The sequence below is a fragment of the Rattus norvegicus genome, chromosome 13 (genome assembly GCF_021556685.1).
Source record: "Rattus norvegicus strain SHRSP/BbbUtx chromosome 13, alternate assembly SHRSP_T2T, whole genome shotgun sequence".
In the NCBI taxonomy this organism is placed as follows: Eukaryota; Metazoa; Chordata; class Mammalia; order Rodentia; family Muridae; genus Rattus; species Rattus norvegicus.
The window spans coordinates 91,400,569-91,418,907 of record NC_141546.1 but is presented as its reverse complement, the minus strand read 5'-3'; the positions used below and the strand labels follow the sequence as shown (position 1 = coordinate 91,418,907).

Below are 18,339 nucleotides of genomic sequence, written 5' to 3'. Positions count from 1 at the left end.
CCTGGGGACAGCGGGGATCACAGATAGTCACATGTTCCCCCACGTCAGCATGTGCCCCAGTCCTCAGCATGGTCTCAGACGGCAGTACAGTCCACTGACATCAATACAGCCCTCGGCTGCAGCACGGGACACAGACAGCATCACAGCCCTTAGCGGCAGCATGGGTCAAAGGCAGCAACATGACCCTGGCTGCAGTAGCACCACAGACCCAATCATGGCTCTTTATAGCAGCAAGGACCATGGACATTAATATGGCCTCAGATGACACCAGAGGCCCCTCACATTAAAGGCCCCTGGCTCCTACATGGCCCACATACATCAACATCAAAATATTCTCATTGTGAGATCTTTCACATATTTGATAATTCTTGCTTATATATGTGTATGTGTGTGTAATATGTATGTATATGTGTACACACATACAGAAACACACATATATACAGTGAAAGAGAATTGAAAGAGAATTTTTCTTCTTTTTTTTTTTTGGCAAGGTCATTATTGGCGTAAAAGGCAGATTTTTGAAAATTGGTTTTGCATTCTGCTTCTGTGCTTAGTACTTAGCATGCCTAAAGGTTTTCTGATGGATCCTTTAGAGTCCTTATGGATAGGACCGTGTTGTCTACAAATAAGAATGCTTTGGTTGCTTCTCTCTTGTATTGCTCCAGCTCAGACTTTGAACATTACACTGAGCAGGAGTGAACAGTGGGCATTCTTGTCTTCCTTGTCATTTTAGAAGAAAGGCTCCCAGTTTTCCTCCATTTAGAATAATGTAGGCTTATAGATTTGCTTTCTATGTTGAAGTGCATTTTTCTACACCTAGTTTCTTCAGGGCTTCTGTCATGAAGAGGTGCTGAACTCTGATAAAGAGTTTCCCTGCATCTATTGAGATGGTCATGTGATTTCTGTCCTTAAGTTTATTCAGGAGTCTCTTTAACAAATAGTGCTGGGAAAACTGAATATCCACGTGTAAATGAAAGTAGATCCGTCTGTGTCACACAGTGTAAAGAAAAGTTCAAGACAGACGAAAGAGCATAATGTAAGATGTAAAAGATACATATACACAATAGAATTGTATACATTGTATACATATACACAAAAGAATTATATACATTGTATACATATACACAATAGAATTGTATACACTGTATACATATACACAATAGAATTATATACATTGTATACATATACACAATAGAATTGTATACATTGTATGCATATACACAATAGAATTGTATACATTGTATACATATACACAATAGAATTGTATAATTGTATACATATACACAATAGAATTGTATTTACTTGCAAAGAAAAATGAAATTACAGCATCTCAGGAAAATTAATCGAACAGAAGATGACCAAATGATAATCCAGAGCTTAAAAAAAGGAATTTTTGCCTCATTTCCTTCTATATGCAGAAAGTAGTGCTCTCCTCCCGCCCTGCGTGTGTGTGTGTGTGTGTGTGTGTGTGTGTGTGTGTGTGTGTATAAAATACAGCTTAAAGTAGATCAGTAGATTTGTAGATAGGTAGGGAGAGGGAGAGAAACACACACACATAGGGGAGAGAGAGAGAGACAGAGACAGAGACAGAGACAGACAGAGGGAAGTAGGCAGACAGACAAAAGAAAAAGAAAAAGAAAAAGAAAAGGAGACTATGAGAGGGGATGAAGAGGCCTTTAAAGGGGATAAGGGGACAAGAAAGGGAAACAGAACAATAGAATACGTAGACATAGAAGCAGAAGAGGCAGGAACTACTTAGGAGAGCAGAGGACCAACAGAAGTCTGAGGGGAGGATAAGGGAAGGCAAGGGGACTGGTAAATAAAGAGAGAGTATAATATGTAACAAAATATTACAATGAGACCCATTTCTTTGAAGAAAAAAATTTTAAAAGATAAACTAAAAAGTTAAAGATTTCTTAATTAAATTATGTTGAAGGTAAATGGTCTGGTTCTTAAATGCAAAACTGCACATGATTTTGTTCTTTAAACATCAGTCAAAATTCTATGGACCTGGGCACATGGAGATGTTTAGACGCCCTCAGCCACTTGTCACAGGACTCTGCCTGCTGCGGTCCATGCTGCACTGCTCAAGTCTTTGAGGACAACACGACTAGTGTGCTGATAAAAATTTGTATGTGATATCAGAGAGGGGTAATTCATTATGATGTCAAAAACTGGATTCCAGAGGCTTGATAGAACAGACCCAAACAAAATGATCAAGTTTCTGAGACAGAGCTGAGGACAGGTCACTGCCCAATTCTCAGGAAGCAGACATGTGCCATAGGGATCTTGACAATAATTTTCTTCAATACAGTCTCTCAATAAAAGGTGTGGTTTACACACAATCCAAATGTAACTAGTTCTGAAAGGAATGACCACCCATTCTGTGTGCTGGTCCAGTCATATCATGTTCCCTTATCACCAAGACCCTTGTAAGGAACGAAGAAAGGGACATAGGAGAGAGGTGAGGGCAGACAATGTGAATACAAATGTAATGTTAGTATATACAATAATTTACCAATATTTATTATCAACTATATGGCATGCATTTGGCTGTGGTGGTCAACAGAAACTGCCTCTAAGTTTAAAAGCACTGTATAGAGCAGGAGTTAACTTATCATTTTATAGAGAACTAAACTGAGAACATGTTATGAACCTTGTCGAGGCTCAACAGGTAGCACATAATAAAATGGGAATTTCACTTCAGGCTGTCTGCTTTTGGGGCCTGAAGTCTTGGCCATATCTCCACCCCAATCTGTATGGTAGGCACTGGAGCACAGGGATGGTGACCAGCAAGGGCCTCAGCCTCACTGAACATTCCAAGGGAAGAGACAGAGTTACTTAAAGAAATAATACCGTAATTCATGAGAGCAAGGAAGCAAGCAAGGTTCTGTGAGAGAACATGCTTCTGAGTGAAAACCAAAAGCAAGAGAAAAATCCGACGAAACAGAGCAGGAAGAGCATGTGGGGAAGACGAAGTCTGTCCAAAAGCTGATACCTGGCCACTGATGGTCTAAGTAGAGGAAGACCATTGTCAAACGAAACAAAGCAAAACCAAACAGTCACCATTTGCTGCCCTATCCACAAGAGAATAGGTAGATCAAAATAGCAAACATTTTCAGCAAACGTAACTGTATAAAAGTCCTTGAGCCTTTTTACGTACATAGCAAGTACTGTGGGCTGTTATTTAAAGGTCACTCTTTAGCTTGTTAGTGCTGTCTGTAAACTCTGCGTCCCTTCAGCCAATAGATAAGTAACTATGGTTGAGGACTGCAGAAACCAGGGGAAGGAATATGGAGCCTACCTTGAAGCATGGCACAGTTCTCACAAGCCGCGCGCTGCTCTGGGGCTCTGTCACCTGGCCTGTGGGTGGGTACACCTCCTTTTGCTATTCAGACAGGAGTTAAATGGGACCTTTGCCTAGTCTCTTTTGTAGACTAGCCTTCTCTAATCACTCATTCTCCCTCCTCACTGGGATAACCTGTAACTTAAGTTTTTTAACTTAACCACTTAAAACAACAACTTAAAACAGTATTTAGAATCCTCCCATTTAAGGTTTACAAATTGTGCTTGGTATATGCAATCAGGCACCCACCCCTACCATACATTTAGATCATGTTATCTTGCCCAAAGAAACCCAATGCACGTTATCAGTCACTCTTTTGCCTTTGGCCCCAAGTCTGTCTATATATATGTGGCCATCTAGACGCTACATATAAATGGAATCATACAACATGTTATTTCTCATGTCTTTTCATTTAGCATGTCTTTAAAGTTAATCCATGATGTAAAATGTAATTTATTGTGAGACAGGACCTTACTACATAGCCCTGGATGACCTATAACTTGCTATCTAGATAAGGTGGCCCTGCAATCAGAGACCTGCCAGCCTCTGCCTCCTGGATTAAAGGTGTGTGCATCATGCTTGACTCGGTATTTCACCTTTCATTTTTAAACGCCACAGAGAGACAGCTGTACCCACTCATGTACCCATCCATGTACCCATCCATGTACCCACTCATGTACCCATCCATGTACCCACTCATGTACCCATCCATGTACCACTCATGTACCCATCCATGTACCCACTCATGTACCCACTCATGAACCCATCCATGTACCCACTCATGTACCCACTCATGTACCCATCCATGTACCCATCCATGTACCCATCCATGTACCCATCCATGTACCCATCCATGTACCCATCCATGTACCCATCCATCACTGGTATGTGCTTAGCCACTGCCAGATTCAGGTAACAGGAAATGTGGCTCTGAGCATTCAGGTCTAAGTTTGTACATAAGCATGTTTTTGCTTTTCTTGGGCATATACTTAGGAGTCATACGAGAATTCTATGTTAAACATTTCAAAAAGCTGCCAGACTGGTTTCCACAGCAGCTGAACCGATTGACAGACCAACAAAGAATACTGGTTCTGATTTGTGCACATCCTTTCTAACATGGCAATACTATCTCATTTCATTTATTGTGTATACATATATGACACATGTACATGTCTGTGCATGGAAGAGCACATGTGCCAGAGTGTACATGTGGAGGTCAGAGGATGATTTTTGGGAGTCTGTTCTCCTCCCACATGGGCTCCAGGCATGGGCTCAGGTCCTCAGGCTTGCATGGCAAGTCCTTCTGACCACTGAGCCCCCTCACCAGCCCTCCCATTACTGTCTTTTAAACTAGAGCTATGCTTACTGCATATGGTGTGCTATCTCACGTTAGTTTGGTCTATATTCCTCTGACAGTTAATGATCAGTGTCTTTTCATATACCTTTTACCATTTGGTTATTTTCTCTAAAGAAATTTCTGTGCAAATCTTTTCTCCAGGTTTAAAGCAGCCTGACCTTTCAGTATTAAATTATAAGCATTCTTTATATACTCCCGATGTAAGATAAAGCCAGTAATGCAACATGTGCCTGTAATTCCAGCTCCTAAGCAGCTAAAATAAAGAAAAATCATAGATTTAGCCCAGACTGGGCTATACAGCAAGGCTCTCAAAACAAAACAAAACAAAACAAAAAGAATTCCAGGAGCATTAAAGTCATTTCCTCTTTCACTGAGATTATTTGGCCTACTCGTATGTGACATATACTTCTTAATAACTATTAATCAAGGGGCTGGAGAGACGGCTCAGCGGTTAAGAGCACTGACTGCTCTTCCAGAGGTCCTGAGTTCAAATCCCAGCAACCACATGGTGGCTCACAACCACCTGTAATGGGATCTGATGCCCTCTTCTGGTGTGTCTGAGGACAGCTACAGTGGACTCATTTACAAAAAGAATTAATAACTAAACTGTTACATTAGCAAACGCATAGAAACGAGGCAATTCCAGGTCACTTGCAGCGCTGTCATCTGTACTATGGGGGCTGGGCTAAGCTATTACTCTTGCGGGCTCTAAGGATCCCTCCAGACAGTGTTCTGTATTATTCAAGACTTTTCCTTCAGTCATTTAGATGGGGCCAATGAAATAAGAGACACTAATGATAAAAGTGGCTTTTCTTTTCTTTTTCTGCCTGTTTTCAATGTTAGGGCGGGAACCCTGGGTCTCTTGCATCTAGGGAAAGACTCTACCACTGACTATACCCCAATCCCACGCCATGCACCTGATTGCTAAGACCGTAAAAGGCAGCCTCTAAACATCCTCAGTGCTGTGAAGCAGTTACTAGTAACAGCAATTGTAGAGGAAAGGAATTTTACTAATCACAGATTTAAAAGACCATTACTGTGTTTCCCTCTGAAATACCATAATGTTACACTGATGGATTTTGGTCACAGTTGCCCCTTCTGAGTCACAGGATTTGAGGACATTTAAAAATCCACCCAAACACAATTCTTAATGTAAACACCATTAGAAGGTCATTGTCTAAAATCTTTCCTATCTTTTCTTTCCCATTTTTTTTCTCTTTTCTACTATGCTTGTCTGCTGTCTTGGCTGGCGAAGTGAGTCTAAAGTGTGTTACAGTCAGCATGTGACACTTTAAACTTCAGGGCCGACCTAAGGGAAAAAACCCACCCAGCCTCACTTCTTGGTTATAGATTGCCGAGACACACTGGAAGACATAACCACACATAATAGATTTTCAAGTATGGCTGTAAAACAATACTGCATCCAGTCAATAGTGTGTCACTGTCATGGTGCCAAAGCCCCACATGTTGCAGGCAGGTTCTCCAGCCTCACTTTACCTGAAGTGGTGGAGTCTTAAAGAAGTAGGGCTCAGTGGGAGTCTCAGACCATGGCCATGACCCAAAGGGACAGTGAGACCTCGGTGTCTTCCTGTTCCTCTTTCCTCCTTCCTGACACAAGATGGGTCAGTCTGATCTGTCACACACTCTCAACACAATGTGTGCCCTTGCTCCAAATCTACACGAGAGAGCTAAAGGGTAGTAGACGGAACCTCTAAAATGATGATCCAAGAAAAACCCTGTGTTTGTGAGTTGACTGTTTTCAGATGTTCCTTACAGTCAAGGAAAGATGACTGATAACCTTCCTTTAGCATGAAGCATTTCTTGCTCTTATCATATAAACGCTTTATGGCTTACATCACTATATACCTTTGATAGCCCTAAATTACAGCACACTCTGTGGAGGTGTGGGAAATATGCTGAAGATCTGAGAAACGTTTAGTTTTCATTTTGATCATTAAAAATATACATTATATAATTATATTCTGGGTCACCTGTTTCCAGAACATCCATACATCATTCTAGGGGTGCATTGTGAAGGTGCCAAGGAAGAAGAGCAGACAACCAGTTGTGAGCACCGTGTTTCTCAAACAGGAGTCACAGATACATCACCCCCTTTACCATGAGCGCACACCATGCTGTGCTCTGGCTGAGGAGGACATTTAATTTCATAGACTTTGCAAAAGCTACGAGATCCCCAGATCCCACCCTCACAGTTGCTGATGCCTAATGGTAGCCTTGACTTAGTGTCAGGGTTCAACTCTCATGGAAAATTAAATGATGACCGTTTTGTAATTAGATTAAATTGTTTAAAAATGCTAGGCATTTGTTTCATTATTAATCACAATAACAAGAATCTGATCTAGAACTGCTGAGAATAAAACATCATCCTTATAATCTCAACACAGGTGTCATTTTATAAAATGAGAGTAAATAACTGGAGAAGGTATAGTGACATTTGACACTCTGTGTAGCTTGTTTGTTTTATTAATACTTAATTCAAAGTGCAAAGGGAGAAGAGAATATGTTCTGTAAATACAAAAACTCACAATTAAAACCAGAGGGTGGAAATTGCTTCCCTTACCCAAGCTTCTAAGTTCACCTGGAAAGAAAGTGGGTCTCTGGGATGTTTCCTCCTTGCCAAAGCAAGGAGTTTTGAGGCAACCGTGTGGCTCAGCGGTGGAGTTCGTACATAGTATGCTGAGGTTCTGGCTTCACTGGACAGCACCAGGGGGAAATGTTGTCTTTAGGTTGATGGTGCACAGATAAACTCTGCACAATCTGTGGTTCTTCTTCATCATAAGGCATTGCTAATTCTCCATGTATCAAGATAACCCAATTATTTATTTATATGAAACGAATTCCTACTTGTCCCTAACATTGCCAATAAATGTTACTGTGTATTATCTGAATGCTGGAAATCTTAAACTTTCTGGTAGACGTGGTGGCAGACACCTGCAGTTTGAGCTACTCTGGAGGCCAGGGTAGGAGACTCACTCAAGCCTAGGAGCCCAAGGACAGCCCTAGTGACACAGTGAGAGTCCATCTCGAAGGAAGGGGAACAAGCCGGCTGATGCAGCTGAGCGGTGCTGTCCCACCGCTGAGCTAGTGCTCTAGCATGCACAAGGCCCTGGGCTCCTTCTCAATATCATCTAAAGCAGTGGTGTGGCAGAGAAGAATGCAAGAAGAAATTAAAAACACGTGTAAAGTATAGCACTCTATCTTGACTGGCACAGGGCCTTCGGTGTAAGTGCACAGGTAACTGGGAGCAGCACATTGCAGATGTCCCTGCTCCATGGGTGGACAGTTATAAAAGGCCGCCCAGGAGATACTGTTAGCTGACTAACGCCCAGAGTCAGGAGACGTGTGCTTTCCTTGACTGTGTTCTCCTTCCTCACTCTTGCTCAAGCTGCCATGTTGGGCCTTCGAGCCAAATGCCCTTCTCTCTCCCATCGGTGCTGGGTAACATCCTGGCCACCTTGCAAAGATGCCATCTTCCCCTCTTCCAAGTCCCCAGGTCCTTTTGTAGTCACTGACATAAGAAGTGTATTTGCATAGCTACCTTACCTTTTCTCGCTGACAGAAATTCATTATAGGCCAGCACAATGCACAAAACATATGGCTGCTGGATTAGAGCAGCAAGTAAAGACTAAGGTGACTGGATTCTAAATCTGTCAAGGTTTTTCTTTCTCCAAAATCTGACCTGTCGTCTTCCTGTAGAAATGTATGTAAGTGGCCACATTAAGGTGATTCGTGTAAAAAAATAGAAGCAGTATAAAATTGTTTAAGATAATATTCACTGAACAGAGAGAACGCAAGACTCCCAGGCTATGACTGCGACATGCAATGCATATGAATACAAAGCAAAAGGCAAAACAAACAAACAAAACCCAACTTGTTCCTTTGTACGAGACTTACTGGCTTCTGTCAATGTTGCCCGTGTTTGCACAGTAAACACTGTTTGAAATGTATACACAGGTACTGGTGCTGATATTTCTGAGCCACTAAAGCACAGTGTACTGTCCTGCATCTAATGCCTGTCAGCTTGCTGGCCTGCAGGGACACAGTCAAATAACTGCTGTCACCTAATAGTAACCAGACTTGCAGGCTTGGCAGGTAAGCAGACACTGTGAAGGCCCAGCAGGCTAGCCTGGTGAGTCAACATTTAAAGTTAAGATAAGTGTGCAGAATCCACCTTACAGTTTTCAGTTCCTACCCAAAGGAAAGAGTCTCTTAACGAATGCTTAGCTCGTAAGGTGAATTACTTCTCAATGTGAATGTTTTGTTATGCTTTTATCTAAGATAAGCTTAAATCAATAATTTCAATTGATATCAATACTATTTGTCTATTTCTATTTATCATTTAACTTTTTAAAAAATAACTATAGTAAAGAGAATGATCACCTTTTCTGGAAAATTAAATTACAAGTAAACCACAATAATATGCTTTACATATGAATATGTATGCATGTTTCTATGTTTTAGTCTGAGACATACACATCCTGTCACCAACAATAACCAGGAGTGTGTTAGCACACAGCTGAGCAGTGTGGGCAGGAAGACCCTTGACCTGCCATCCCCACCACTCATTTTGAGCTGCGTCTCTGGAACGACAAAGCAAAAGCACACATTTACTTTTTTCATGGTTAATTTTGTGATTTTTACCGATATAGTGTTATCCTAAATGAAAACCTTATTTGGCACAGTGCTTTAGAAAAATAAGCTCAATAATTTGAGACTTTTATTAAGTGGAGCTATGTTAAAATATCTGCATAATGCAATGAATTTTATTTTGTACCAGGCATCATCCAGGATAAGAACAAAAGACAGTGGCTTATTAGACAGACGCTAGGTTGAAAATGTTTCTCAGAAATCTCAGTTAGGCTGTGATAGGAACACAAATTTCTCTAAGTATGCTGAACAGCGCTTGAGGGCATACTTAGGGAAGCTTTATTACATCGCACACGTGGAACCAGATTCTCCCTCGTGGGCTGCAGCCAGCGTGAAGTTCACACTACATTAATTTGCACTTGTCGATATGCTGCTTTGCAAGGATTCTTACGGCATGTTCAAATGCATATTCCGAGTCCCCAGCTAGAATATAAACTCCCCAAGGGCAGGACCTGGACTTGCAGTTATTTACCCCAGTGTCTAGTAAGCTGGTTTAGGGAAGCCATGCCCCCAGGAGCTGCTGTAAGACGGAGGAGGAGGGACAGGAATGTGTAAGGCTACAGCATGAAAGAGAGCGTGAAGAAGATGGCGAGCAGCGCTGTCATCACCAGGCCCACGTGACTGCACGCGCCAAAGCCATGCCCATGTGGCCCCCTCCCAGGCACTGGGTAGAGGGAGAAGTGTGATGGCGGGTGGTAGCTGGATGAGTCTCTGAAGTCTGGATCTCAGACTTCACCATTACCTCAGGCTGCTGAACGGGTGTGTGGCTTCAGAGCGATGAGCGCTGTAGGAGATTTACTCTAGTCTGTGGGTGCTAACGCTACAAGTAGAAAAGACGAACACTGCAGCTACCCACTTCCAACACAGTACGGGTCTATTGCTGGATGCTCCCAGAACTACACAGTGCGCTCCAGAGGCCCGCAATCTAGGTCTCGAGGCACATCACACTGTTACTCTATAAAAGAAAAGAAAACTATTTTGGGGAAGCTCATTCCATGGCCCACTGTGTCTGTCTATTCCAATCTTCCTATAGTCAGGAAAGTCTTACTAACTGTGCACCACCAGTCAGTCACAGGGATTAAACTGCCGGAGGCCTGACTTTCCACTTTAAACATGGAGATCAGATCCTCCTAGAAAGAACCAGCCTAAACCCTGAAAATCCCAACACAGGGTTTCGGACTTGTCTACATAATAAGGTACAATTGGACAACCTCCCTTTATTCTTATTTCTCTGGTCTTAAATGAGTCTGACTTTTAGGAGCTAAGGGGTTTAATTTGGTCTCTTTGCATTAAATAGATTTCCTCCAAATATCCAATGAACTGATTTTATGAAGTAATTCCTGCATAATTTCAGTTCCACGGTGCTGACTCACACTGGCTATAAGCAGCTTTTAAAGACTTCTTTCTCTAACATTTCCAAGCATAACGTTTGATGGTTTTGTACATGCAACTATAGTCTTAAGTGTTTGCTTTGATGACTTCAGAAGTACTTGAGACATTGGATGCTTCCTGCTCAGTGTTAAGTATCACTCCAAAGATCTACCATCTGTATACCAAGAAAAGCCATGTCCATTTTCTTATTTCTAAAAAGTAAAATTTACAGTAACCTATACGTTCTATTGTAAAGAAATGATAATGCTGCACTTCTTCTTTCGTCTAAGCCACACGCCATTACTAGGCAATGCTCCCCTAATAAGATACGGATGCAGCCACCACGGCTCACCTGGAAATGTATAAGGACACAGCCACCACGGCTCACCTGGAAATGCTAGCAGATATTCGAGAGAGCAGAGATAGAGTACTCACTGTTCCATAAACTATTTTCAGACTCGTAAACTATAAGTTATAATTCAAGGATGACCTTGTCCAGTAAAGCATTCCAGTAATACAAAAGAACCTCCCACCTCAGGGAAGGGCTGGCAAGCTCTTCCTGTAAGGGTTAGAAAAAATATTTGGGTTTGTGAGTTATGTCGTCTCTGCCACACCTTTTCAGCTCTACTTTTTAAAAAGATTTATTTTACTATTTTAACTAAGTATATGTAGGTGGGTGAGTGTACTTGTGACTGTAGGTTTCGGTAGAGGCCAGGGATGTTGGACGCCCTGGAGCTGGAGTTAGAGAAGGTTGTGAATGTCCAACGTGGGTGCTGGGGACTTAAGAGCAGGTCTTCTGCAAGAGCAACAAGTGTGCTTATCTGCTGAGCCCCACTCAGCAAACCCATTTCCTAAAACTTCACTTGTCAAATTAGGCAGAAGCGGAGCGGACACGAGTCCCCGCTGGCTAACTCTTCTGCTACGAGGAATGTGAGCATCCGGGGAGGGCGTCATCTGGGCTGATGTCATGTTCTTGGTGCAATCTCACAGGACACTTTAAGAAGCCCTTGCAGCTGAGTGAAATCTTGAGTTGAGAACAGCCTGGACTACAGAACATAGCAAGTTCCAGACTAGCCTGGGCTACATGGTGAGACTATCTCACAAAGCCAAAAATAACAAAGAAGGACCTAGTACTCGCAGCTTCTGACTCCATGATCAATGTCTCCCAAGTTTTAGTGATGGTTATCTTGGGACAGTCTGATGGGCCAATGGACCTTTAGTTCACCTATGTGGTGGTCTTTGCCTGTCACTTCAGCCCAGAACAGTTCTCAGAAATGTGTTCTCCTCCTGTCTCTGCCTTGTCCCAGCCTAACTACTGCTGGTACCTGCACTAGGGTGGAAGGAAACAGGTCCTATGAGTGGGGAAGCTGCATTGCCTTTGCCCCTAGCAGGAGACTTAGATATGAACTCTGCCTGCTGGGATGTGCACACACACATCCACGTGTCGGGACAGGGCATAACAGTGGTCATCCATGCCCAAGGCTTCAGTGCAAAGGCTTTTGCTCCCTTTACGATAAAGGAGAGTGACTCCCACACTACCCTACACAGGGTGCCTGGAAGAAGAAAAAGAACCTGAGATGTAGGAGAGATAGTCAGGAAAGCACTTGCTGTGCAGGATAAGGAGCTGGATTTGATCTCAGAACCCAGAAAATGCCAGGCATGGTGAGCACTACTGTTGCTCTGAAGTTAAACATTCCTTAACTTTTTTATTCCTGGTACCACTATAGCAATTTGCAAGGCAATATACTTGGTATAACAAGGGTAGGGCGAGATAAAAGTACAAGAGATAAATGACCTCAGAAGTGCACATCTGTTACTACACTACATTAATTAAATAATGTTTTGTAAACCATGCTATGACAGCCCTGAACAATAAAGGTTTCCCGCTGAAGCTGCAGTGATGTTTCTGACTGTGGACCATCACTCCTTCTGTGGGTAATTTTTACAGTTCCTCTTGCATTTGGGACGACTGTCTCAAAGTAACCTGCAACTTTCCTGACAACTCCACCCCTTTTTCTAAGAACTACAACCATTTTCTGCTGTTTGCTACCACCTCCACCACCATACGGATTGCCTGAGCATCCTCCACCCACCCTCCCCGCTTCATGGACCCACAATTTGATAACTGCTGTCTACCATAATTTTCAGTCATTATACTTTCTTCCACCAAAAAGTCTCTCCATCATAATAACACCACATCCTCTTCCTCCACAGTATCCACCACCTTGGTTTCCATAGCCTGGTCTACCACCATAGTCTCCTCCATCCATAACCAGGATCACCACTACAGCTGTCACCATCACCTCGAAATGCATTGCATTGACCTCCGTAATGACCTCTGTTGCCACCACCTCTGCCACCACAGCCTTCTCTTCCGCCAAGGTTTCTATGACAACTAAAATTACCTCCCAGGTTCCCTCCATGAAGTAGCAAGGTCCACCTCCCCAACCTATTTGAAGTCAGTAGACTGCATCTCTAGTTTAGAAAGGGCCCTTCTCACTTCACAATTATACTCATTGACAGTGTGGTATTCTGAAGAACATTTTATCAACCATGTTATGGTGATCAAAAGGTACAAAGGCAAATTCTCCTTTTCCAAGTCAGCCTGCCTTCCAGAACTTGGATAGCTTCACTGTGCCACACTATTCAAAGCAGTCTCTCAGAATATATTCTTCGTCAGCTTCTTTAATACTACCAGCAATTTTTTTCACTGTTCAACAGGCACCAGGCTTTACAGATGCCTCTCTAAAACTGGCTTCTTTAGTTCTACTGCACACCCATCAACTTTGTGTAGCCCAGTACACATTGTTTCATCTATCTCTTTGACGCAAAAGCAAGTCACAAAACCAAAGCCAGTGGAACGTTGTGACTGGGTCTCACATCACCACCCAGTCTATGAGTGTGCCCTTATTCTTAAAACATTCTCTTAAGCTATCATCTAGTGTCAAAGCTCAGACTGACAGGAGACAGCTTCCTCAACTGTTCTGGCCTCTCTGGACCATGCCTCCCCATCCCACCCTCTGTTATGTACCCTTGTGCTGTGTACAGCTCCAAATCACACAGCAAATTTAAAGTACAGTGATGGGGGGACAGAGAGAAAAAAAAGAGGCATATAGAAGACCGAAATATAAGGAAAGCAAAGCCTCCTAGGACAGCACCTTTAACATCATGTTTCTCTTTTCTGAACAAAACGGTCTGTATTTTTAATTGCCCTGTACCCTGATCAAAGGCTAGGGGCAACAAAGAAACATCTTTGAGACTCAACTATTAAACTCAAAATTAACAAAGAAAATTCTAAAGATGCATCTCTCATTTCGAATGAGCTAACCCTGTAATTGCCAGGGTTTCCTGAAAGTTCCTGAATTTTAAATATTGAACTCTGAAATGATGTAGTTTGCACTTCAGTGTCTCTGGCCCCTTCTGGAATAGGATGAGAAGCAAGACGGCACCCTGGCCACATGCTCCAGTCGTGTGTCAGAGGATGAAGGTGCAGCTCTGGTAGGGCGACCAGCGCAGTACGGAGCAGTCAAAGCCTTACTGGATAATAAAGAAAGCTAGCGTTTCTAAGTGTTCTTTTCACTTCCTTTTAAGGAGGACAGTACTGTAGCATTGAACAAAGACACACCTGCTCTGCAGTCGGGAACAACGAGTTGCAAAACATTTTTTGAGATAAAGAAATGTGAACACAAGCTTGGTGTTATTTGCTACTAATTATTGTTAATATTCCTCAATGTGACACTATGATACTATAAATGTTTCCTTCATAGATACACAGTAACGTATTTATAGGTGAAATATAAATGTCTGAGCTCTGCTTTAATATTTCTATAAAAGGAGAAGAGCTAGAGGAAGACAATGAGAAAGAGAAGTTAGAAAATGATAAGATGAAAAAAATAGGATATAAGACGTTAAGAAAAAACCCTGTGAACTGGATGAAACAGGACTGACAGTCACTGAATGTGAGTACTAGAAATGCACAAGTTGTTTATAACGCTCCTTTTGTTTCCTATGCTTTTAAGTTCCCATGATGGGGTGTGTGTATGTGTGTGCATGCGTACATGCATGTGTGTGTGTGCGTGTGTGTACCTGATGTTTATAAAAAAAGAAAGGAAGGAAGAAAGGAAAGAGAAAGAAACAAACAAAGAAACAAACAAAGAAGGAAAGAAGGAAAGAGAGAGAGAGAGAGAGAGAGAGAGAGAGAGAGAGAGAGAGAGAGAATAAATCAAGGCATAAAGTTCCCAATCTGCACAACCAATGTCTTTGTTTTCCGTGGTACAGAGCAGCCCGTGAGGCTGACAGCAGCTCTCCCAGCTGGGGCGGTATAGAGGAGCTGATGGGAAGGGTAATTCACCCAGGGGTCCTGACACAATATAAGAAGAAAAGAAGAAAGTGAGCGGAAGAGACAGCCATTGTTCCCCCTCTAAGCTTGCTTTCTAATTATGCCAGAGCCAAGGCTCAGGTCAGGAGGAAAATCATCCCAGCGGTCAGGCCTTTGCCTGGCTGTGTGTCATCAGAGGCCCTGGTGCTCACCACATTCCATCGAGGTTCCCCACCTGCTCTCAAAGCCTATCAAGTGGCCAGAACAGCTACAATAGAATAAAATGATGCATTATGGGGAACACCTGTTTGCAAACCAAGAGACAGCCTCTTAGTTATGATGGCTGTATGATACATAAGGCTTTAAAATTAAATATGTTTTATATCATGGTAGGTATTGCAGATAAATGCTTGACATGTCCAGCTTTACAAAGCTAAATGTAAATTTCTCTCCTGGGTGCAGATGGTGGCCAAGCTAAATAGCTCTTCGGTCTTTCAGACAGAAGGTCAGGTCATGGCTGAGAGACCAAAGAACAATTGCTGCTTTGCTGCTCCAAATCATCCAGGGAGTGAGAAGCTCCTACTTCTGAAACTGTTCAGTACAAAACAGTTACAAAGCTCTCCTCACACTCTGTCCTAGGAAAAAAGGAGTATCGGGAACACACAAACGTCTTCTAACCCTCCACAGGCTTGCTCCTACACAAGGTGCCCTTCCCGAAGGGGAAACGACACCACTCCAGATGATTAGGAAACTTCGTACTTCAGTCCAGCTAGGACACTGACAAAGGAGACTCATCCCTTCAGCTTCAGCCTTTGTGCCATTGTGAGCTGATTAAGAAGATAGTGTACGAAAGAAACAGACACCAGAAGGGATTTAAAGTAGGCTGTTCATTTCCTGAGACACTCTCTCTTGTTACTTTAGGGGGTTTTGGTTTTTGTTTTTTTCTATCACTAGAACATAATAAGGTAATTTTAAATCATTCCTAAACTCTTTGCTTCTGTGTTCTATCGGTAGAAAATATTATGCTTCTAGAGTTCTACATAATAACTCAAAAGACATTTAATGTTACGGAGTGTGCCAACGTAACTGTGAAAACCTGTAGGGCATCAGAAGGAGGACAGTGCTCCATTGCTTAGCAGTCCTCGCTTCCACTCATCAACTGAGGGAACTGTCCATTCTACTGCCAGGGACGCCCCCAGCTGGACAAAGTAAAAATCAGCACATGTTCATATTAAAAGATCTAAGTTTGCATATACTCATATAAAAATGACTTTTATTCTGGTTGTCTGGCTTTCACTTTAGTACTAAGGGCCTGGGCTGTGATGTGAAATGTTCTGCACAAAGCTTCATTAGCACCTCCATATTTAATTTTTTCCCCATTGCATTTCTGTCATTTGTCATCAACAGCTGATGGCTTGAAAGGGAAAATATGTTGAAAACATGATAGAAAGCTTTGCTTAGAAATATGTTGTAGAATTATCTGGAGCGACTTACTTCTGAACTGTACGGATATCTCTAAATTATTGATACTGATACCTCAGTCGTATTATTTTAATAGAACACACAGTCTGCTTTTCTTGGCTGTAAAGAATACAAACCTTCAATGGCCTATAATGTATCATAAAAATAGAACATCAAAAGTCAATCTGCCATAACTTTCTCTTTAAAAGCTTTCCCCAGAGTCAATTAAAATTGGAGTATCTATACAATCTCAACAGAGTTATAACATAAAACATCTGCTCAAACTGAAATTGAAGCAAGTAGCATCCCCTAGCATTCCTAATGTCACTGTACTTAGGCTTCCTGAGCAAACGTATTCATGGCTATCTTACTAAAACTGGTCCAACTCTGCCAACAGTCAGTTTGATTGACATATTTACATATCAACTCATCTCATCTTACAAATTTTAAAGTTTCTCATTTAAAACTGGATGCAAGTTGGCATCTTCAAGAACTTTATGTACGTATATTTTAGGTTCAAACTGTGCATTAGAACATTTTTTAAACTTTTTCTAAGTAATAGATACATATCCAAATGTATATTTATGAACTGTCAAATTGGAATTTCATATGCAAGCAGTTGCATCTCACCACTTCATGTCAGGAAACTATAAATGAAAGTCTTTTAATAGAATCAACTGGGTCCTTCACTAGTTAGAAACAGCATAAGAGAAGTAAATGGCTTCAGGATAAACCACACCAACGTCAGAACACACATGACTAACAGCTTACCAGCTGGTTGTGCTAGTGTGCTCCCTTACCTGATCTTTCATTTCAAGATCCTTTTGAGATTTTGCTTTGTATTCTTTGTGTTCCTTTTCTGCCTCATCCTTCTCCATTTTGGTTTTATTCAACTGAAAGCGCATTTCTCCACACACCTGTTAGATTGTAAAAACAGATCAGCGGGCTCTGGAAGCTGCAGAGAAATGTCTACAATCAGATCCTTTGGTGCCCCCTAGAGGACACACAGATAAAGTACAGCAAGACTTTTCTAAGACAACTGAGTATGGTTTAAGACTTGGAGGCAACAGGAGGAAGTAGTGAGAGACAGCTCAGCAGTCAATGATGCTTGCCCCCAAACTTGATCACCTGAGTCCAATCCCAAGGTCCTGCATGGAACGAGAAAACCTATTCCTTGTGTTGTCTTTGTAGTTGCATAAATGCCACAATGTACATTGATTCCCCCTTCTTAAAATCAATCAAAAACTATAAAATAACGAAATGCATAACTAAGGAATTCAAGTAAAATTTCAGAACTATCTTATATAAAATAGTTTCGAATGAATATTATCAACGAATAGCTCTATCATCTGAAATCACACTAGCTAAAATCAGTAATGAAAACAGTTAAGTCTGTTATTATTCACACAGATGGTCGTTCTCCCTATATTATAAAATGTCTCTTTAAAGACTTCATCAGCTTAACTTTCAAGGAAAATCTTATAAGGATATTTTTGCAAATAAACTGTTATTATTGGTATTTAGGTGCACAATAGCAGCATTTAGTACAAACCATAGAGATAGCATTAACCATATTGTTGCCGGTATGCAATGTGACTTAAATACCATACAATACTTAAGTACAACAACTTCTGGTAAAAGTCATCTGCTGGCTTTAAGCCTGATCTACAGTTCTAACTGTAGCCTTCTACACAAGAGAGACTATACATTTGAAGGAAAATAACTGTGATACTATTAGATAATGAATACATGTAACATCTTTAAAATGTTTCAAAGCATTCTGTATGCAATTTATTTTTTCTCTAGTCCAGGTCACTC

At 41.6% G+C, this 18,339-nt stretch overlaps 1 protein-coding gene across 22 annotated transcripts in view; it reads right to left on the bottom strand.

Annotated features, from left to right (window-relative positions):
- Positions 1-18,339, bottom strand: part of Sdccag8 (SHH signaling and ciliogenesis regulator SDCCAG8) — a 250,441-nt gene that overhangs the window by 179,474 nt on the left and 52,628 nt on the right. For all 22 annotated transcript variants that reach the window (XR_015635230.1, XR_015635229.1, XR_015635227.1 and 19 more), the window contains one exon: positions 17,322-17,438. Coding sequence is in view for 17 of the 22 variants with exons in the window: in XM_087581037.1 (XP_087437163.1) it covers positions 17,322-17,438 (117 nt within the window). In the remaining 5 variants the exon portion in view is untranslated. The remainder of the gene's footprint in view (positions 1-17,321; positions 17,439-18,339) is intronic.